The following is a 22,314-nucleotide window of genomic DNA, read 5'->3' on the forward strand; positions in this document are numbered from 1 at the left end:
ATGGGCAAGAGTAGACACCAAAACTCCCTCTCTCTCTCTCTCTCTCTCTCTGCCTTCTTCCTTTTTGGGGTCTCTAATGGAGAAGAGACAGTGATGGGTTTTGTTCTTTTTTAATTTCCAAGGGATTCTTCATTCTTCATACAGTGAGAGAGAGAGAGAGAGAGAGAGAGAGGGAAGAGAACTCTGGCAAATACAAGGAGAAAGGGTCAAGAATGGATGGTGGGGTATAAAAGCAAAGGCCAGAGAGAGAGAGAGGGAAAGAGGTTTTCTTTTTGTGTAAATCTTCTGTAAATATGAATAAGAATTGAGATTAAGATAATTGAGTGACAGCAAGCAAACCATTCAGTATAATCGCCTCACTGGTATATCTTTCTTTCTCTCTTTGATTAGTAGTTAGGTGGAGATTAAAGACTTGCTTAAAGTGATTACAGTTTCTTTTGTGGACCATTCCACTCTTATACCAAATTCTGGTGACTTGATTAAAACAATAATCTATGAAGGTTATGCACGAAACAATTAATAAGAGGGGCAAGGAGTGGTGTATAATTACTACATTGGTGAAAATTGGATATTGATGGGATGATCATAGCCAAACAGTACCATATATTGAAAATAGATTTCTTCATAACCCAGTTAGTAAATTCATTGAGTGGTTTTGATTGCCTGATCTTATTGATATTGTCTTGTTTTGTTAAGATCATTTTAAGGGGACCCACTTTCCGGTTCCTACCATAGTGGTAGATAATGTAGTGATCTTGATACATTTAAATGTGTATTTTAAAGGAAGGGATCGCTACGATGTCAGAGTGTAGTTTTCCATCAATGAGGGGTTGTGTGACCGAATCATCTATTTGAGGCATTTAATGAGGAGAGAGAAAGAGAGTATGATGTTCATCCGTCCATGGGTGAGATGTGAGAGAACCTACGCAAAAATCTGCACATTGGCATCATGGGCTTCTTTTATTTTTTCCTTTATATATAGTTTTGAAGGCAATTAAGAAGGCTAAAAAGGTTTTTCATATTACATACTTAAGAAGGGGATCCTATGGTGTTCATTATTATTTTGCCATGTGGATAAATGATATGGATGCTTTAATTGTTGGTGAGATCAAATTAGCCACTTGTGAAATATTAGAGTCTAATTCAATAAATTATCTTCTCATGTATCTTTATGCATGTCTATGCAAAAAAAAAAAAATTCTTTTTTTTGGGTGGGAAATAGAATGTGTATGTCTATGCACGTGTACAAGTACTCTAAAATTAATATTCACTCTCCCATGCAGGGTTTTAGGTATCCGTCTTGGAACGATTGTATCGATATCGATCGACACCGATACCAATACTTGATTGATTCCAAATCAAAGATACAATATGGACAGAGGATAATATTATCAAAATACGATACAATATCAATTTCTTTGAAGGCAAAACCATTCAACGTGGCCAATACCTATCGATACTATATGTATCGGTCCAATACTGATACTTAAAACCATGCTCCCATGATGATCTTTTAAATCTCTATTTTATCAGTTGCAATTCCATTCAAACTAAAATTTGATATATGAGTAGAAGACATAGGATCTACAAAATTTGAATCCAAATTGACTGGTTACATGTTAGATACTTGAAATTTGAACAATCAAAAAGTCCCTCCCAGGTGGGCTATTAGATAACCTTAATTCATTAAGAAATGCTAATATGGAGCTCCACAAGTCTTTCTACAGCTTGGTTGTAGAAAGGATTTAGGGGTAGACTCTTGCTACTTTTTAAGTTTCAACTACATGTAATTCAATTCTTAGATATTTTCAAAATCAAATTTCAAACTCACCCAACCTCCGTAGTCCCTACAAAATCCCAAAAATTAAAATAAAAATTAAAGAAAATTATAAGTGTTCCTTAGACCTCAAGTGACCTTTTTTGAAAAGTAAGTAATAAATAATAAACCTCGAGCAAAATGGATGTAATTTTGTTTTTTGAATAGTTATTTATGTAACAATAGAAGGTATTGTTTTTGAGAAATCACTAAACAAACATGAGTTATTATTATTATTATTTTTTTTTCATTTTATTTTGGAGAGTGCATAATAATGTCTAGAGTAATAGTATACACATGCATGGACATTCACGAGATATATGCCAATACAAGGAGTATTTTATTGAGTTGGATTATAAAATTTGATGTGTGTCTAATCTAGACCATGTCTCCTCTCTATCTAATAGTCGGAATGAACACATCAATGGATGTCTTGTGACATTTAGATTAGAATTTTCTTCCTCGTCATTATGCCTATATTTGCCACTTGGCAGAACATGAATTAATCCATATGATAAAGGACCCACGCACACATCTCAATGACCAAGTGTTTGTCAAAAATAAACAGGAAAAGTTACTCAAACAATGATTCAGAGATTTTTATTAATGTGAAGATGACAGATTATGAAGAATAACCCACACATGATTTAGTTCATATTATATGATTTCCAATTTGATATTTTGGGATTGAAAACTGCATTGACAAAGACAACACGCTAGACGATTTAGACACTAGACTTAATCAAATCATAGGCTGGTGCCAACAAAGAAAAAAATAAATGTGGAACATTTGACCTTCAAATGAAAAACATATATTACTTTAATAGAATAAAATCTCCAAAGATCTCTTTCTAGGATGAAATATAAAACAACATTTAAGATGAATCATTGCCTCCTATAATCCACATTATACATGAAAAATTAATAATAATAATAATTTTGGGGACTGGGAATTCTATAGTCCACAATTTAAAATAATAATAATTTTGGGCACAGGGAATCCTTACATGATTCATCTCATACTTGACTGACTAAATGTAAATAGATCAATTATACCCTACCCTACCATAATATTCTATTGCTAGGAATCTCTCTGTCTCTCTCTCTCTCACAAGGAACTTTTAATAAAAAAAATTGATGGATCTGTTACATATGTCATTCTAGCCTTAGGATCACCCCACTAGATCATTATCCTCTCCGGTTTTCTGTCTGGTACAGTTGTCCAGATCCTCTCATAGGGGGTTGAAACTTACGATCAAACCCCCTGCCCGAATACACTGCACGAGTAAGGTTAAGTCGTCATTTTTGCCTCCCTTTAAGAGGAACTGGACAACCGTACCGGGCAAAGAACCGAACAAGATAAAAATTCTTACTCCACCTCACAAAAAAGGAGGGGGGGGGGGGAAGAGATCGGTCGAATCAGCTGTGATCAATCTTAATTTAATTTGGACGTTCTAATTCAATAAGTATTAGGGTTTCTTCATCGAATTATTAGGTTTTCAGATATGAATGGTCAATTCTAGAGTGTTTGAGATCAATTCTAGCCAATCCTATTAGATTCGAATTGGAATCAGCACTAAGGGATTTAATCCTCCATTCCAATTTTCATAACCTTACTTCTGTTACATTTCATCATCTCACACCGAGGCTGGAAAACAGTTGAAACAAACTCAACATTCATTCACTGGTTAAATAGTGTTGCAGCACCAAAGACATTTGGGCATTTGGATCCATATAGGGAATTCATATTTGGTCATTGCCAACTGAAAACTGAAGGCACCGACACAGATTAAAGCTCATTTTCTAAGAATTTATGATACGAACTTCAAGAGAACTCGCTATTAAAAACTGGTGTATAAAGTGAGAAAACTCAACATCATATCAATCTTCACCAAGTTAAGAAATCGATGTGAGATCAACCTCTATATAATTGATACGGGATCGAAAGATTAAAGGGATTAATAACATGATAATAATATGTAATAATTATCCCTTAATCCAAAAAAAAAAAAAAAAAATCTGATTCAAGTCATGGCAATCAAAGATACCATGCTTTGCTCACATTACATTACTTGCTTGGATTTATAATGGCTTTCATATAACTCTTGTTGGTTGGAGCATCTTAGCTATTGTTACTCTTATTAGAGGTTTTGATTATCACAACTGTCTTATTTCATTGATATGTGAGAACTGAAAAGCTCTTGAAAAGCCCAGTAGAACCAAGAATTAGGTAGTTGCTTTGGCACATTTAAGTTCAGATGCTCCATCACATTATCACATTAAAAAATCCTTCAGAAATTAAGACTTCCTAACACCTAACTGTGAATTGAATTTTAAAAGGAATTCTTCTAATAAGAGAACTTAAGGGATCGATTTTCTAAATTTTTTGAACCTTCAAAGGAGAACAGGCAGGGATGTCCCTTGAGCCCATACCTCTTTATTTTGGTCATGGAATAGTTATCCAGATTGTTGTCTTATTATAGGAGCCTGAACTTATTCAATGAAGTATTTTTCAATAGAAACATCCTTCTGCTTTCGCGTGAACAAATATGTAGACAATTAGAAATGAAAAAAATGTTTGCATCTTCCATTTACTTGGGGAGCTCCTCTTTTAATTTCGAGAGCTAAAAATAGATGATAACAACCTCCTTAGAGTCCAACATAAACTGGCAAAATTGAGAATTGCCTTTGTTATCTCAAGTAGGATGATCTATTCCGATTAAGTCTGTCTTGAATTCAATTCCTACATACATAATGTCTTGTTTGTTGTCCCCCAAAGCATTTGTTTTAAGTTAGATTCTATTAATAGTCAGTTTTGAGGAGGAAAGTCTCAAGATAAGAAAATATATATATTTAATCTCTTGGAGGTACATTTGTAGACCTAAAAAAGAAGAAGGATTGTGATTTAGATTAAATTATGTTAATAATGAAGCTGTTTTGCTTTATCTTGGGTACTGATTGCTAAACAATCTCACGTCCTTATAGGGGTAAGTGTTGAAGACAAAATATTTTCCTAGATCCCACTTACTTGTACATGACTACAAACCCAAAAAGGATTCGTGTGGGTGTGGAATAATATTTCTCCTATTATTCCAAAATTAAGAGAATCTATTTATTGGAAAGTGGATATTGATTCTTCAATTGATGTGAGAAAGATTTGGATTCATTGTGAAAATCTAAAAACTATCCTAAATTTCGACTTTACGTCTAGAAACTTCTTAAGGATAGAATAGGTCATTTGCTAAAAGACTTTTGGGCAAGAGGAATTTTGGACTTGAGAACTGAGCACCTCCAAACTACATCTTTCAAAAATTTGATTGAAAGTTTCTTGAATGATTCTTTCTTTCTTTCTTTATCTCTGTTTTCTCTATTACCTGTTATTTCATTTGGTATACTAGAAATCACTGTATCATATCCAAATGTCGGCAAGACCCTATAAGAATTATGAGTAATATTCCCTATTAATAAATGTATCTGAGATTCATATCTTATCCATATCGCATCTGCTTGACTGAACACAAGTGTGTCCTTTGTCTTATTTTCTTTCTTAGTTTTCTGCGTTCAAAAAACACAAAAACCCACCTGTTTTGGCCTTTTCAGAAAGGCTTTAACCCTTTATTTCACGCCGGTGATCACGCCAGTGAGGTTCCCAAGTGACAATGACTTGTTAAAGACTTTAGTCAGAGAGAGAGAGAGAGAGAGAGAGAGAGAGAGATGCCAAAGGGACACATTTGTAAATGAAGTGAAACAAATACAGAAGGGTATTAGTATTTCGTTTTTCTCAAGCTTTCTCTCTGCTTTCGTTGTCGATCCGACCAGAACTCTTGATCTGATCTGCTTCATCCGACTTGTACCAGGTAATCAGATATTCTTCCGAAGCTTCAACTCTTTCTTTAATCGGTTACTGAGTTTCAGGGTTTCTCAATTCGTTCGGAAACTTTGTTCTTTCTTAGTTGAAGTATTAATGGTGACATTTTGGGTAGCTAGGATCAATTACTTTATGGTATAGGACAGAGAAACAGAAAATAAAACCCCTTTGAGGTATTAGGGTTTTAGAGGGAAAGAAAGAAAGGAGAGAAAGAGAGTCCATTTATGGAAGCTTTTGGGGATGATGAATTAGGGTTAGTTCTTAAGAGGGTTATTGATAGGAATGATAGGAAATCTTGTGCTCAGGTTTGTAACCAGTGGTTGAGGGTAGAGGGCGTAACCCGTTTGGCTTTACGTATCTTAGAACCAGAACTCCTTCGTAAATTCTTGCCCAGGTTCCCTAACTTGATTACTTTGGAAGCAGCTGGAGGGATCACTAATTTGGACCTTGAATTCATAGCAGAAACTTGTCCTGATCTTCAGGTGCTCAACCTAAATCTTCGTCAAACGCAGAGGGTTCTCGATGAGTTCGAGGAATTGGGTGCAAACGATGTTGGTGATGATGGCGTCTGTGCGATAGCGATTGGTTGCCCTGCTTTAACCCAGGTTTGTCTGCGTAGACGGAGTCGAATGGGGAACGTGGGAGTTGTCGACCTCATCAAATCTTCCCAAAATTTAACGACTTTGGATCTGGCAAAGTGTAATAAGATCACGGATCAAGCATTAGAAGCCATTGGAGCAGCGTCTTCACTGCGAGTTCTCAACTTACGAGGGTGTTCGTTGGTTACCGATTGGGGTTTGGCTTCATTGGCCACTGGATCAACATCCAGAACCCTAAAGAAATTGGTTCTCACCGAGTGCGATCAGATTACAGATCATGGGGTTTCATTACTGCAGCAAATATATTTTTTGCAGGAATTGAACTTGGCGGAATGTGGGCCGAGGGTGACTGATACCGGTGGTGTTGCGATTGCTGCAATTCGAACGCTAGAGCGTTTGGATTTCTCTTGGTTGATCAACATTTCGGATATAAGCCTTCTTGCGATTGCACAGAATTGCCGGAATCTGGTGGCGATCGACGTCACCGGTTGTGAATTGCTCACAGGAGCGGGGATACGTTCCTTCTCGAACCACAAATCGTTGGAAGTTCTTGTGTTGGCTTCCTGTTACAATGTGTGTGGTGAGGATGTGGAGCAGACAGTGCTCGAATGCCGATCCTTGAGGCACGTTGGGCTGGACAGAGGATTGAGAATGTGGATGCCAATGTCCATGCAAGAGAATTTAAGTAGGATTTGTAGATTAGAATGGCGGTGAGACACAGACATAATCCTTAAAGGAGAGAAATCTGTTCCACATATCAAGCTCTTAAGTAAAGCTGCAACTCAGTATTGTTGTATAAAAATTGAGCTTCAATGCAATTGTTGCCATTATAACTGTCTTCTTTTTCTGTCATAAGCTTCATTTTATTTCCTGCTGCAAGTTTAATCCAACAATCTTGGAATTCCTTTCATCTTTGTGCTTAAAGGAGAGGTCAGATGAGATGGGTTCTTTTAATTTTTGGTGGTAGAGGAGGGTAAGACGAGTTTGTCTGAACTTCACTTTATATGAAAAAAGAAGAGAAGAAAGAACCAAAACCAGTCATTCTGGATTTCTGTATAAGCATATGAAAGTAAAGTATTGAGTATGTGGATTTGGATTTCTTAGTCCAGTCAATCATATTTATAAATAAGAAGGTTGAAAGGTAGATATGATTCCAAAATCAATTCTCTATGGTGTTGTCACCACTCAACTACTGTGAATTGTTTAGACTTTAGTGGGAACTGGATTTAATTAGAATCCCATATGATGGTGAGTTAGTGACCTTGCATCTTGAGTGACTACTGACTAATTACCTGATAGATGAGAATTGAGAAATTCCAGAGTCTCTGTCTGATTTATTAATTAGAGAAGAATTTGAGATTTGCTTTTTGCATCTGAGTGACTATATAAGAATTGAGAAATTCCAGAGTCTCTTCTTTTTTTTGTTTCTAATGGGGTTTCTTCATTTGGGAAGGCATGGTGGTTGGCTTTGGTAGATGTAAGTTTTTGACTTTGGTGGAACATGTACCTCTATTGCCACAGCAAAGGGTTCAATGCTTCTCAGGCTTTTTGGCCAATTCGAGACTTGAGGTCTACTTAAAGACAGCCTTAGTTGGCTTCTACCACAAAAGATGATTTAATAAAGGAAAAGTGGGTCGGCCTACGATCAAAATTGGACCCCCAACACTCAAAATTGTGGTCCTTAAGCATACATTAGAGATGATTACCACTTGCCAGCCTGTCTTCCTGTAGTATTAAGTAAACACACATTGAATTGGTTCCTTGCTTGATGAGGATGAGAAACACTTAATGTGGTATTTAGGGGTGTAAAAAATGAGACCGGATCAATTGAATCGATTGGAGCCATTGATCAAATTTTTCATTGGTTCGGTATTGGTTTTGAGTTCTTAAAAATAATTAAGAGACCGACTGATAAGATTGCATCGATCGTTTAAACTAAAATCGAATAAAACAACTTGGATTTTTATATATGAAAACCGATATCAAACTTTTAAAAGTCCGGCCAGGGACTATTAAAAGAAACCAATAATGGATCGAAACCGACCGGATCCATAGCTATCAGTTTCAATCTGGCCTTTGTAGATAGAACACTTTATTGTTTCAGTTTCATTATAGCCCAATATATGCAAGAAATTTTTTTTTGGTGAAAAAATAAATATACAAGAAATAAAATGACCAAAACGACGGTTTGCCACACCAAATGGTATTGTATGGAGAGTCCTGCCAGGGGCATTTCAGTCAATAGATAAATGCCATGTATTTTATTTTATTTTATTTTTGAGGGGGGGAACGGGTTGGTTTATTTGACAACTTTTAGGACCGGAATTGGACTCTGAGGAGTCTCTCCTTGACTGAAAACGAGAGAATTTAGAAACGGATGAAGGTTAAGCAAAAGCTTCGCGAGGCCGTGGACTTACTCTACTCTTGTGGCCGTGCCGGACCTGAAGCTTACTCCCGTCTTTTGCTCGAATGCTTTCGAACTGTCGATGCTGACCAAGCAAGGAGATTGCAATCTCACATGAGGCTTCACTCTTTTGCTCCCGACTCCACTTTCTTTCACAATCGTTTCCTCCAGATTTATGCTAAATCTGGTTACGTCTCAGATGCCCAGCATCTGTTCGAAAGAATGTCTCATAGAGATCTTTTCTCATGGAATGCGATGCTTTCTGCATACTCAAAGTCGGGTTCTGTTGATGATCTGCTGTCGCTCTTTAATCAGATGCCAACCCATGATACTGTTTCATACAATACCACAATTGCCGGTCTTGTGGGACATGGTTGTTGTGAGAAGGCTTTTGAATTTTTAAATAGAATGCAGGGGGAAGGATTTGTGCCAACAGAACATACCCATGTGAGTGTTTTGAATGCTTGTTCACAACTATTGGATTTAAAGCGTGGGAGGCAAATTCACGGATGGATTACTGCTAGAAACTTGAAAGAAAATTTATTTGTTTGGAATTCTTTAATTGATATGTATGCCAGATGTGGTGAGCTTGACCTGGCTAGGTGGTTGTTTGATCGAATGGTCACAAGGAATATAGTATTGTGGAATTCGATGATCCACGGTTATTTAAGAAATGGGCAGCCTAAGAAATGCCTTGAATTATTTCATGACATGCGCTTCTCTGGTGTCAACCCAGATTTGGTTACGGTTTCAAGCATTCTTGGAGCTCTTCTCCAAATTGGTTCAATAGCAGAAGCAGATAAGGTATTTAGAGGGATAGAAAAGAGAGACAAAGTTTGTTGGACTACAATGATTGCTGGTCATGCACAGAATGGAAAAGAAGAGGATGCTTTGACATTATTTACTGAGATGTTATTAGATGATGTCAGGCCAGATGGTTTTACAATCTCGAGTGTGGTCAGTGTCTCTGCTAGATTAGCTTCTTTGGATCGTGGCAAAGTACTTCATGGAAAAGCAGTTATTTTAGGACTTGAAGGTGACCTGCTCGTCTCTAGTGCCCTTATTGATATGTACTCCAAATGTGGAGATACTACGGATGCTCGGATTGTTTTCAAATTGATGCCAACCCGGAATGTGGTCTCGTGGAATGCATTGATCGTAGGTTATGCACAGAATGGTTTGGATCAAGAAGCATTGGTGCTTTATGAAAGTATGTTGAAGGAGAAGTTGACTCCGGATCATATTACCTTCGTAGGTGTCCTTTCTGCTTGTAGTCACGCTGGCCTGATAGAATGTGGGCAGAGATATTTCCATTCAATAAGTGAACAGCATGGAATGAAGCCCACTTTGGATCATTACACATGCATGATCAATCTCCTTGGTCGCTCAGGGTACATGAAAGAAGCAGTAGATACAATTCAGGGAATGCCTGAAGAACCAAATAGTCTAATTTGGTCTACTCTTTTGTTTGTATCTGCATTGAACAAAGATGTACAACATGGGGAGTTGGCTGCAAGGCATCTGTTTGAATTAGACCCACTCGATGCATCACCTTATATTGTGTTGTCTAACATGTATGCTGCTTCTGGAAGATGGGATGGTGTGGCCTCCTTGAGATCTCTCATGAAGGATAGGAATATTCGAAAAATTGCAGCCTACAGCTCGATAGAGATTGACAACAAGGTCCATAAATTTGTTTCAGATGATCGAACTCATCCTCAAAGAGATAAAATATACGACAAATTGAATGGACTGATTAAGAAATTGCAGGAAGCTGGTTTTGCTCCTAATACCAAATTGGTTTTACATGATGTGAGTGAGGAGGAGAAGTTTGAATCTATCTGTTACCACAGTGAGAAGCTTGCTCTTTCATTTGGGTTGATCAGCAAACCTCTGGGAACAATACCTATAAGGATTGTGAAAAACATACGTGTTTGCGGAGACTGTCACTTGTTCATGAAGTTTGTGTCTACAATTACTCAAAGATCTATTGTATTGAGAGATTCAAACAGATTCCACCATTTTGATAATGGACAATGCTCTTGCCGGGATTACTGGTGATAGTGAAGTAGAGATTTTTAAGTGACATGTATACTATGACAGAAGAGATGCCCCCTCGAGAATTTTTTAGAGTAAAGGTATACTGTAAAGTATCAGTTTACCCTATGATATCTTTGTAAGTTCAGAAGCTGAATTTTGTTAATTGTGTAACAGATGGTCGAACTCATCCTCGAACGGATAAATATACAACAAAGCCTCAAGAGGATAGCTCAGTTGTTAAGGACCAATACCTCACACTTAAGAGGTCATGAGTTTCTTGAGGCCTAAAATATACAACAAATTGAATGGACTGATCAAGAAACTGCAGGAAGTTGGTTTTGCTCCTGATAACGAATCAGTTTTACATGATGTAAGGAGAACTTCGAATCTATTTGTTACCACAGCAAGAAACTTGCTCTTTCATTTGGGTTGACCAGCAAACCTCTAGGAACGATATCTATAAGGATTGTGAATAACATATGGTTTGAAGTATGTCACTTAACCCATGCAGGTTGGACTGTTTTAATTCAGTCTGTGTTGTCTTCTATCCATCTTATTGGATGTCTGGTTTTTTCCTTTCCCAAAGGTGAGTGTCATAAGCTTGATTCTATAAATGCTAGGTTTTGGTGGGTAGGGCATGACGCAAGAAGCAGGTATGTATATTGATTGGAAAAAGTGTTGCTCTCCTAAAGCTGAAGGGGGATTAGGGTTGAGAGATGCTGCCAATTAAAATATTTAAAGCTTTGCTCATTATGCTACCGTGGAGACTTCTAGTTGAAAGGAATGGCCTGTGGTCTTCTGTTCAGATTCTTAGCCTTGGAATAGCATAGTTAATATGTTATCATATAGGAGATGGCGCATGAACCAAGTATTGGGGAAGAACCTTGGATACCAAACTTAGGTGGCTTCTGTATTCCTCTATTTGTAGGAGACACCCTTATCCTGGGGTTGTTAAAGACTTCATTTCGAATAGGCAATGCAACATTCCATTTTATCAAGTGTACTCTCCCATGATGTTTTGTCTGTTATTATGCAAAATAAAAATTTAGAGAGTGTTGCTGACCGCTGGTGGTGTGCTTTTTCTAAAACTGTTCTGCTCACCACAAAGGTTGCTGTTAGGTTTCTTAGGAAGTGTCATGGAGGAAGGTTCGAGGATTGTTAATGCTGGTAGATACTATAGGTGATGGTAATGAATCTGTTATTGTTGATCCATAATGCCAAATCATACCCAGTGAATATTCTGCTCAATGTCGAACGTGAGATCTTTGATCTTAATATCTCCCAGTTTCGTTCTATGGAATGCGATTGAGAGTCAACACTCTTGCCATCACTCGCATCTTCCCTTAAAATTATTTTTGTTGGTGATTTTGACCCGGTTGGGCCTCAATTATTTTAATCTAAACAAGTTAATCTTTTTGGGTCTTGATTGTAATGTGCCAGGAGATGAGATCGCAGCACAAGAAAGGGGTCTTCTCCAAGGGTTCACAGCAGATTGACACTCCATGTTCCACACTGTGACTTTCAAAGATGAAAATCACTATCTAATGAAACCAGGTGCTAAAAAAATCACTTTAACTCGAAAGTAATTTCTTTCTTTCGTCCACCTTTAGTGGAACCTGAGACTTTTCTAGGCAAGAAAACCCGTAAAAACAAAGTCCGTGAAGATGCCAACTAATTATCAACGAAAGAACTAATCGTAATATTCAAAATGGCAAATTAGCATTTCAACTGCCTACAGTCAAGTCAATACATGCCGCATTTCCATTAGCTAAACTCACTAGGATTTTAATCTCTGTGTCCTATCTATAGTCTAGAGAACCCAAAGGGTGGGCGAAAAAAACAAAAGAGAAAAAGGAAAGACAACATTCTGCAATTAATGAGTTTCACCTGCGTCCACCAAACACCCAACTATGTATGATGATTAAAACCAGTGCCCTCCATTATTCTGGAGCATCTTATTTATGGTGTCTCAAGATGGTCACTCTGCAGATCAGTTGCTCTCCACAAATCATTCCATTCCATTGAATCAGTAACCGAACCCTGAACAAATATAAAGCAGTTAATTAATCTACTGCAACTTAGAATTCTGAAGTGAGTCGGCAAACAAAGAAACAAACCTGAATTGTCCATGGGGTTTCCAGCAGCCATGGGTTCAGGCTCCTTGATGTCCACAACCACAACATCTGATGTGAGGAAGGTCCTTGCAACTGAGGCTGCATGCTCCAGGCAACATCTAACAACCTGGTTTCAGGGAACACAACCATAAGTATTAAGCCAAATCTTGCAGCTTCCACTACATGCTGTCTCACAGCCCGGCAGAAATCAAGGTCATGGAGTCCCTTCTAAAACTTGACCAATATTTAAACCACTAACCAAGGCAAAGAAGGACATAACAGAGGTTACTACACCTCCCCAGTAGTGTATTAGACAAGCTATAAACCCTATAGAAATGTAATTCAGCTAAGACCCTTAAACTTCTTTGTCAACCAGTATTGAAGAAAGTCTTAAATCTAGATCCCGACAAATCTTCCACCTTGTTATCTAGTCTAGTATTTTGTATTTGGGAAAGAGATCGCTGCCTCGTCATGTGGCCCCTGCATCAGCACGGGGCCAATGAGAGCGCATACCCGGGGCATCAACATAGATGGGTTTTTTTTTATTTCATAGGAGTGGGGCAGTGATTTTGCATGCTCCTGTGTCTAGGCACAGGAGCCATGCGACCAGGCATCGTTCTGTTTCCCTTTGTAGTTATAATCTGTTTTTGTATTTATAAAAACTTAACTTGCCATGCTTATGTTCAGAAACATTGAAGCAACTTACCTTGGTTGGATCAATTATCCCAGCTGCCATCAAGTCTTCATAGTTCCCAGTCGCAGCATTGTAACCAAACTTTGAATTGTCACTTGATAGCACCTGAAGTAATACCAGAACACCAGCATTCAACTACTTGCAACAAAAGCAAAGGACTTAAAAGCCTAACGACTGTGATAAGTCCAATAATGCACACATACCTTCTCAATAACAACACTTCCATTGACACCTGCATTTTTGGCAATTAACTTCAGAGGATAGCCCAAAGCCCTTCTAACGATATCAGCCCCAACCTGCCCACAGTAAACCCATGTTAGCATATGCTTTTCAAAGAACTAGAGAAACCATGAATGTGCACCAATATAAGTTAAAAAGAAAGTGGAAGGGAATCTAAAGCTTGGATCTTGAAAAAACATGCATGGCACCGCTTTACATCAACATTCTGAGAGTTCTTTTTGGGGAGGTTGGAGAGGGGGAGGGGGAGAGGACAGACATAGATGAAAGTTAAAATACCATATATTACCTTTTGCTCATCATTTTCGAGTGTATCTTTAATGGCATCAACCTTTGCAGCAAGCCTTAACAAAGTACACCCACCACCAACTACTATACCTTCCTCAACTGCTGCCTGATAACCATTAAAATATAGAATTAAATTTTCACTAATTTTCAGAGCAACATAGAAAATACAGCTGATACTGTCTCAAAATTAACCTACCTTTGTTGCATTAAGAGCATCTTCGACCCTCAATTTCTTCTCCTTCAGTTCTGTCTCTGTTTGTGCTCCAACCTACTCATGTTCATCAGAGTATTAAAATTCACATCAGTCATATATTGAGCTTCGATGGGCCAGAACATGCATGTTAGGTAGCACAATGCTTGACAGTTTACCTGAATGACAGCAACGCCACCGGAGAGCTTAGCAATTCTTTCATTGAGCTTCTCTCTCTCATAATCTTGTTCTGCAGCCTGCATAGCCACATGCACAGTGCCAAAAGAAGCTCACTTTCAAGAGGAACTACAAAATTCTGAACAGGCGATATTTTTTTTCTTCTTTCTTCTGATGGGGTTTGTGTTTTTTTTTTGTTGGGGGGGGGGGGGGGTAAGCAAGAAGCTTGGCATTCTAGGATTCACCTCAATGAGGTTCCGAATTTGAGCAACCCGCTTATTTACTGCTTCTTGAGAGCTGCCATCACCAACAATTGTGGTAGCATCCTTCGTAAGTACCACCTTGGCAGCATGACCCAAGACCTCCTTCTCAGCTTTGTCAAGAGATAGCCCAACTTCATCCCTAATTACAGTTGCTGCACCAAGTACAAGAACCTCTCCAAAGGTCAGATTTAAAAATTAAAACAAGAAGAAACAAAAAAAATAGGTGTGCAATTCTGGCAATACAGTATTACACAAAGCAGAAGTAGAATAATCATGCAAATTGCAAATGTTGTAATTGCTGGACGAGGGGTCAACCTCCAGTAAGAATAGCAATGTCATCGAGGTATTGGCTCTTGCGCTCTCCAAATCCAGGAGCTTTTAACGCAGCAATCTTCAGTGCCCCCCTGAGCTTATTTACGACAAGAGTGGCTAGAGCTTCCTGTTCAATGTCTTCAGCAACTATTACAATTGGATACCCCCCTCTTATAGCATCTTCCAAAACATTGATGAGATCCCTTGCATTTGTGATCTTTTTGTCAACAAGAAGCAACTGTATGGACAAGATTCATCATCAAGAAGCAAATATACAAACTTCTATTGTTTTAAAAAGAGCGCTATCACAAAAGATGTATGCAATAAGAACTCGTGGAGGAATTTTGTACCTTGCAGTTTTCATATTCAACTGCCATCTTCTCGCTGTCTGTCACAAAGTAAGGGGAGATATAACCACGGTCAAATTGCATGCCCTCTACAACATAAAGACTGTTCTCAGCACTCTTTCCTTCTTCAAGAGTCACCACACCCTTTCTACCCACCTTACTCATGGCTTCAGCTATCATATTTCCTATTTCATAGTTGTTTCCAGCACTAACAGCAGCTACATCAGCCAATTCACTGTCTTCAACCTGCAATACAATGTGATATTCAAATTTAACCTTGTAATTCCAGAATCACAGCAACACATTGAAAAGCATAATGAATATGTTTGTCTAAAGTTACAGGAAGAAGGCTGTAAAAAAAGAAGCTCAATAGCATGCATGAATTGAAATGTCAAACAGAATCAGTAATACCCAGGTTTAATTAAATCCAAACAAATCCAGTATACCTCTTTTGACATTTTCTTAAGCTCAGCAACCAAAGCTTTAGTGGTCTTCTCAATTCCTCGAGTAATTTGAACAGGGTTAGCACCAGCTGCAACCACCTGGATGGAATAACGCCGATTAGTGATTCAGAAACATACACTATTCAAACTTAGAAAGAAAAATCTAGAGGTAGTAATGACTCACAAACCTTAACACCTTCCGCAATCAAACCTTGTGCAAGAACAACAGATGTCGTCGTTCCATCACCAGCCAAGTCATTGGTCTTTGCCGCAGCTTGTCTCACCAATTTAGCACCAATGTTCTCTACAGGGTCCTCCAACTCAACCTTAAGACCAATCCAAGGAACCAAAGCATTTAGAGAACATAAAACATTAAACTAAGAACAATCAAGGTTTTATTATTTAGTCATTGTTACATAATATGACAGAAATTTCTACTGATGTATTTCACATTCCATGGTGTAAAACAAAAAATGAGTATATAAACTCATCAGAATATCAAGATAGAAAAGATATACACCACCGAAAGAAAAATAGTTATAATAGCATAATTGGAAAAGCCAAGGCTTGATTTTTTATTGCAAGGGGAATTAAAGAGAAGGGAAGTGAAATTTTCAAACTTAAAAGATAAACTTTTGTAATCAGTACCCCATGTGATTGTATAAACTACTTAAATTTCTTACCGTATTTAGTGATGATACGTTTTACATGTAATTTTTATTTTACTTTTTAAATCAAAAGGATTTGGATGCAGAGTAAAGTGAAATTTAATAATCAAATATGGAATGATTTGGAATTAGATCACCGTATTTAGTGATGATACGTTTTACATGTAATTTTTATTTTACTTTTTAAATCAAAAGGATTTGGATGCCAAGTAAAGTAAAATTTAATAACCAAATATGAAATGATATGGAGTTACTGATATACTCACATCGGGTAATGATTACAAAAGTTTCTTTTTTAGGTTTGAAAATTTTCACTTCCCTTTCCTTCAATTTCCCTTGTAATCGAAGGTATCCAAAAGAAAACAACAAGGGGAAAATAAAGTAGAGACCTAAAAGATACAATAAATTAGCAATGGCCAACATTTTTACCATTTCAGTAGCACAAATATTAAGCAAGATTTAACCGCTAATATGTACCTCCTTGGCCACAGTCACACCATCATTAACAATTTTAGGGGAACCGTACTTGCTCTCCAGTACCACATTCCTGCCCTTTGGACCAAGAGTAACCCCAACTAGATCTGCAAGCTTGTTAACACCAATCTGAAATTGAGGAAAGGGAAAGAGTTAAATGGTTGCAGGAAGCCACAAAATGTAATAAAAGGAAGCAAACTAACTCTAATTTAGTATCTCACCTGGAGCTTCTTAGTAGCTGAACCATCCTTGTTGAAGTACAGCTCCTTGGCCATTGCCCTTATCTTGGGGGAACATCTTCTCTGAAGTATAACATTTTGTCTCCTTCCAAGGGAACTTGAAGATATGGAAGCAAAAGAGGATAGTTTCTCTGAATGGTTAGAAAGCTTCCCATCTTTTGTGGGACGGCAAGGTGCCATCAGGGAGCTCATGGAAGACATGGCGGTGAATGTTGATGCCATTTTTCCTACAAGAAACTGTTAGGTTAAAAAAAAATCACATTCCAGAAAATTATCCATCCACAAGCACTGAAATCAGACATCAATGCAACGTATAATCACCCCACCCCCAAAGGAAGTGCCAATACACGACAAACTAATTAATGAATAAGGGTGACCACCATCATAGAGAAACTGCAATTTTTTCTTCTAATATGACTCCACCCAGAGCAAGCATCACAGACATTAGTTATAAATTATGACCACTAAATTAATCATTGTCAACCATACAAGTCAGTGAACACCTCAAAGAAGAACATCATAGAAGCAGAAAGCAGCAGACAAATTACCATTCGTACTAACACTCATTTAAGCAAAGAGTAGCAGCCCGAAATTAATCAGACATACAACCGCTTCTGTCTAAAATTTGGACTCGATAGAAAATTTGATTAGTTCTCCTACCCAAATTTCGTTCTTTAATTTTCCCTTTGGAGAGAAGGGATGAATGGGGACAATGCCTATTAATTTCAGCCATTAGCTCATAAATAAGATCATCCATCTCGCGAAATGAAACATTTTAACAATCGTTAATCAAGTAAATCCAGGATAAGAAAATAAAGTAGATAGCGAATTCATTACCGACCGGATAAGCTATCAACAAGGATCCACCAACTTCTTGACACAGTAAACTCAGACCCCGGAAGGAAACAGGGAGAGGAAGAAACCATCTTCCCCTATTCTTCTCTACATAAGGCCTCTTAAACTTCATTTCCTGGTGACTACATAGATCTTAATTCATACCTTATCTTAATTCATACCAAAAAGTCAAGTCCACAGCAGAAACAATCAAGAAACCCTAAAATTATAGTTGAAAACAACAAAGCAATTCAAGTGCCCTACCAGCCAACAGTCTAACTCAGCTATGAATAACCAAAGAGAAACGACTAATAGAACCACTCCAACAAAAGTGTACAACCTAAAACAGCTTGAAAACCAAGAAAAACGCATGGAGGAAGAAGAAAATCTGAGAAGGTTACCTAAGAGCCGCCGCTGAGGACGAAATAGGGTTTATCGGTTTTAGGGGATAAGTGAATATACAGCCCTTAGCTGCGGCAGAGAGAATAGCGAAGGCAGAAACTCGAAAATGAATGAGAGAGCGAGAGAGAATAGTGGATATAACGAAGCAATCGTGCTTCCTCCTGAAGCTTCGGGCGAATGTGAACCGTTGATTAAAATTCAGTGCCCGTTCTGTTTGGCCTAATTGGAACAATCTAGAACATCACAGCTTTGCTAAAGTCGCAACCACTCGGATTTTCCACTCTATGCTTTAATTTATGGAGTTTATCAAAAAAAAATTTTATGGAAGAGGGTTCTCTCCGCAAGCTGCATACAGAGCTTACCAATAAAATATCATAAAATGGTATCGAATATTTGAGGGAAACAAGATCATTTCATGTGAAGAGGATAGAAATAAATAAAGATTAGCATACACAACACTCTGTCCAATACCAACGATATGCGATACTAATACATATTAGACAACACTTTGCCCAATATGTATTAGTATTTAATTACCACAAAAAAAAAAATGTATTAGTATCGATATCGTATCCCATACCATGAATTGCATACGATGTATCGTTAGTATACCCGGCCTTTTTCCATAAATAAGTGTTATCCATAGTTTTAGTTCACGGTATGGGATACAGTAATATCGATACTAATACATGTTAGACATTATTGGTTCGAATTGGATGCAAATTCAAAAGATAGCACTTTGCCCAATACCAATGATGTGTATCAATATCATATCGGTATTGACAATAATCACTATCGTAGCAATAAGATACCAATCTCGGACAATGTCATTTCGAATGCCCAATACCAACGATGGTTGATATTGATATGGCCGATCCAATACCGATACCCAAAATTATAGTGCCAACAACATAAACTACCCCGAGGCTCGAAGAACATTTTCCCTTAATTTATTTTTAACCTTAAAAATATATGTATTACAAAATGAACCGTCAAAGATTTCCTAGGTACAATTTGGGAAAATGTCACTTCAATGAGCTAAATTTTTGTCAAGGGTTTACATAATTTTGCCACATGAGAAAACGATGTGGTAATTTAACAGTTGGATAGACAATGAATTATTTGGATAGGTCACTTGTCTAATTTCAAACTTAAATTCAACCATATACTTGTGGCATGATTTCTAACATATGTTCATGTAAGTACATGGTACTCTAACTAAGGTTGTCAATTTAGAAACGAAAACTACCGTTATCAAATCGAACCAAAATATATTGGTTTAGTTTTGGTTTCAACATATGAAATCTTTTTTCAGTTCAATTTGGTTTCGATTTCAAGGCTGAAACCGTTGGTTCAAACTGAATCTAACCAAATTAGAAACACTTCCTTAAATGTTTTAATCAATGTGGATGATAAATACTACTCCCTTTTAATGACAGAAAGAGTTTGAAGGATCGTGGTACTAACAAACAAGGTTTTTTTGGGTTGGTGACGATGCTAAAAGTTTTTTTGGGTCAAAACCAAATAGTGAACTGAATATAAAATCGAATACAACCAAATCCTACTGGTTTGGTTTTAATTTGGAAAAGAATATCGTATTTGGTTTCAATTTTCATATGTTATATCTTGAACTGAACTAGTTGACACTGCACCATTTACGCTAAACATTGGTATGCATTCTTTCATATTCCTGAATTTTCATGGTTGGGAAAATTTTATTTGTTTTGAAACTTGACATGTGCGCAAGAGATCCACATGTATATACAAAATGAATGCACAAGCCGATATGCCATGCCATAGATTTTTGGACCGCGTTGATAAGTTTATCTAGTTGGGCCGACCAGATATATTTTACCTATTATTTCTTACAATTTATGTTTCAAAATTGAGTTTAGAGCATCGAAGTGGCAAAAACTGTACGAGCACGTTGAGTATGATTTGCCATATTGTAATTTAAGTAGCATTAAAACTAAGTTGAGATGTTATCTGCATTATCAATTAGTTTTGAGTTATGTTTAAGGATCCTGGTCGTGTGTGATGCGTGGCCCCTGGCCTAGATATGGGGCTGCGTTCTTAGGGATTTCTGCCTTCTCATCTGTGTGCAGCGGTCATTTGTGCAACCCTGTGTCAAGGCGTAAGGGCCGCGCGCCACACGCTACCAGGTAGTGTTCATTCTCCCTAATGCTTAATACAATGTTAGCTTTGTATTAATATTTGAAATTTTATTAAAATTGAAGAAATTGAACTATACTAAAGAAATAAACAAGAGATCGAATAACATAATACCATATGGGTCCTTCGGATGAAGATACGCTACTAAATTTGGCATATTGATTTCCATTAGTTACATGCCTTCAAAATCAAAAGAGCACCATGCAGCTGAGACATTAAACTTCATAATACTATAGCATTAGAGCAAAATAATAGAATTATTAGAAAATTTAAGTTTTGAAGAGTATGAAAAGTCTTCTTAGACAAGTGGACTCTTTACATATAGGGCGTCCATTTTACGTTCCTTACACGACAGAAAAAGGGAACATATAGAGAAGATTCTCTCCATGTCCACGGAGGAAACTTATCTTTAGCCCATAGCCCATTAGCCTCCGTCGCCAATAAGAGTTGGGCCCAATAAAATTTAGTCCATCATGATTTATGTTCTTAAGCCTTTGATGATTCATGAGAAGATAAAATAATTTGTTTTATATTATGTTTTATAAGTAAGGGAAAAAGAACTCCACCCCTATCTGCCCAGGGCCCTAGACATAGGGGCGTGCGTAATGACTGCCAGGGAAATGTTAAAATTCTTTTATAGGCAATAGGTATATATGTCGAAGCCCTCATTGAACATTCTCTTAAAGCCTTTTGACAATGTCAAAATCCTTTGGAATTTGGTTTCTATTTTCTTAGAACGAGCAGACTTAACAACTAACTTTACTAGTAGTACTTTTAAATGTTTTAATGGTGACAACCTCCTCTCTATGTTAAGAACACTAGCACATAAGGCAGTTTTAGAGAAGTCTGTAATCCTCCCAAAGGATAGCTTTGTAAATACCTCTTTTTCTTAATATATATCTTTCTTTTTCATCAAGAAAAAAAAAGAGGTGAAAAGAATGTTGCATTTCTTCACTTCTAGTATTTTTTTGCCCTAAGAGGACAGCTATTGACATAGCTGACTTGAGGCTTGTGCAGTAGAGCATTGTCACGTATTTTGGCGCATGTCCAATCAGCCATCGAGATATGTGCGGAACAACCCAGCCTTTGGATGCCTCATTGGGCATTCATTGGGCTATGCCCTCCAAGGAGAGGAGCCGAATCCTGTGGTTGCAGACTTAGTGGGCAAGTCAAGTCCATAACTCTGGCTTAGTCATAACCTATGTAATCAAATTCTTAGTACCTTTCCTTGACCTAACTGGTCAAGATTTCTGATTCCCCATCCTAGCATGTTGGTCATGACATGGCCCAATTTTATAAGTTATATGGTGCTTAACAAGGAAAGGAAGCTGTTTCTTTGAAACCTTCAACATTCATATCAACAGTGTAGATCGATGATACAGATGGACTATTATTTGTTTCTGTGACTTCAAAAATGTCTTTGGCCCCTTTATTTACTGGAAGTTGTCTGAGCAGGGAACTAGTTGGGTTCAGGGTTCTACCATCTAAATAATGTAGAACAGCTATTTAAAGGCCTAAACCATGTCAGAATAAAAAAAAAAATTCAAGATCTTTCTTAGCTGCTGCATGAGTTTCTTAACTAGAAATGTGTGGGTGGAGCTGTTAGTATTGCATTTTCTTTACAGAAAATACATTTGATCTGTTAACAAGGTGAAAAAAAAAATAGAATACATGGATTTATTGCCTGAATATAGCTTAGTCTTACTCTGAACTTTTAATTTGTTTGTCATCAG

At 37.4% G+C, this 22,314-nt stretch overlaps 3 protein-coding genes across 4 annotated transcripts; 2 read left to right on the forward strand and 1 right to left on the reverse strand.

Moving 5' to 3' along the window:
• The first annotated feature begins 5,867 nt into the window (after positions 1-5,867).
• On the forward strand, positions 5,868-7,069 carry LOC122653676 (F-box protein At3g58530-like). Its single transcript, XM_043847605.1, has one exon. The coding sequence runs from the start codon at positions 5,909-5,911 to the stop codon at positions 6,995-6,997; it is 1,089 nt and encodes a 362-aa protein (XP_043703540.1). The 5' UTR covers positions 5,868-5,908; the 3' UTR covers positions 6,998-7,069.
• Positions 7,070-8,574: 1,505 nt separating this feature from the next.
• Positions 8,575-10,840, forward strand: LOC122653675 (pentatricopeptide repeat-containing protein At2g01510, mitochondrial-like). Its single transcript, XM_043847604.1, has one exon. It carries the CDS (start codon positions 8,661-8,663, stop codon positions 10,746-10,748), a length of 2,088 nt encoding a protein of 695 aa, XP_043703539.1. The 5' UTR covers positions 8,575-8,660; the 3' UTR covers positions 10,749-10,840.
• A 1,815-nt stretch (positions 10,841-12,655) lies between these two features.
• LOC122654292 (ruBisCO large subunit-binding protein subunit beta, chloroplastic) lies at positions 12,656-18,571 on the reverse strand. 2 transcript variants are annotated; one of them, XM_043848312.1, is made up of 15 exons: positions 18,409-18,571; positions 17,156-17,400; positions 16,938-17,063; positions 15,981-16,118; positions 15,796-15,891; positions 15,353-15,595; positions 15,006-15,240; positions 14,673-14,842; positions 14,430-14,507; positions 14,257-14,328; positions 14,062-14,166; positions 13,739-13,831; positions 13,548-13,640; positions 12,845-12,968; positions 12,656-12,767 (listed from the first exon to the last, which is right to left on the reverse strand). In XM_043848312.1, exons 2-15 carry the CDS (start codon positions 17,393-17,395, stop codon positions 12,754-12,756), a joined length of 1,827 nt encoding a protein of 608 aa, XP_043704247.1. In that variant the 5' UTR covers positions 17,396-17,400; positions 18,409-18,571; the 3' UTR covers positions 12,656-12,753. The 2 variants fall into 2 exon arrangements, with proteins under 2 accessions (XP_043704247.1, XP_043704248.1); XM_043848313.1 differs by having other exon boundaries at positions 17,156-17,410; positions 18,409-18,469.
• Between the last annotated feature and the right edge of the window lie 3,743 nt (positions 18,572-22,314).

Source organism: Telopea speciosissima, chromosome 3 (assembly GCF_018873765.1).
Source record: "Telopea speciosissima isolate NSW1024214 ecotype Mountain lineage chromosome 3, Tspe_v1, whole genome shotgun sequence".
In the NCBI taxonomy this organism is placed as follows: Eukaryota; Viridiplantae; Streptophyta; class Magnoliopsida; order Proteales; family Proteaceae; genus Telopea; species Telopea speciosissima.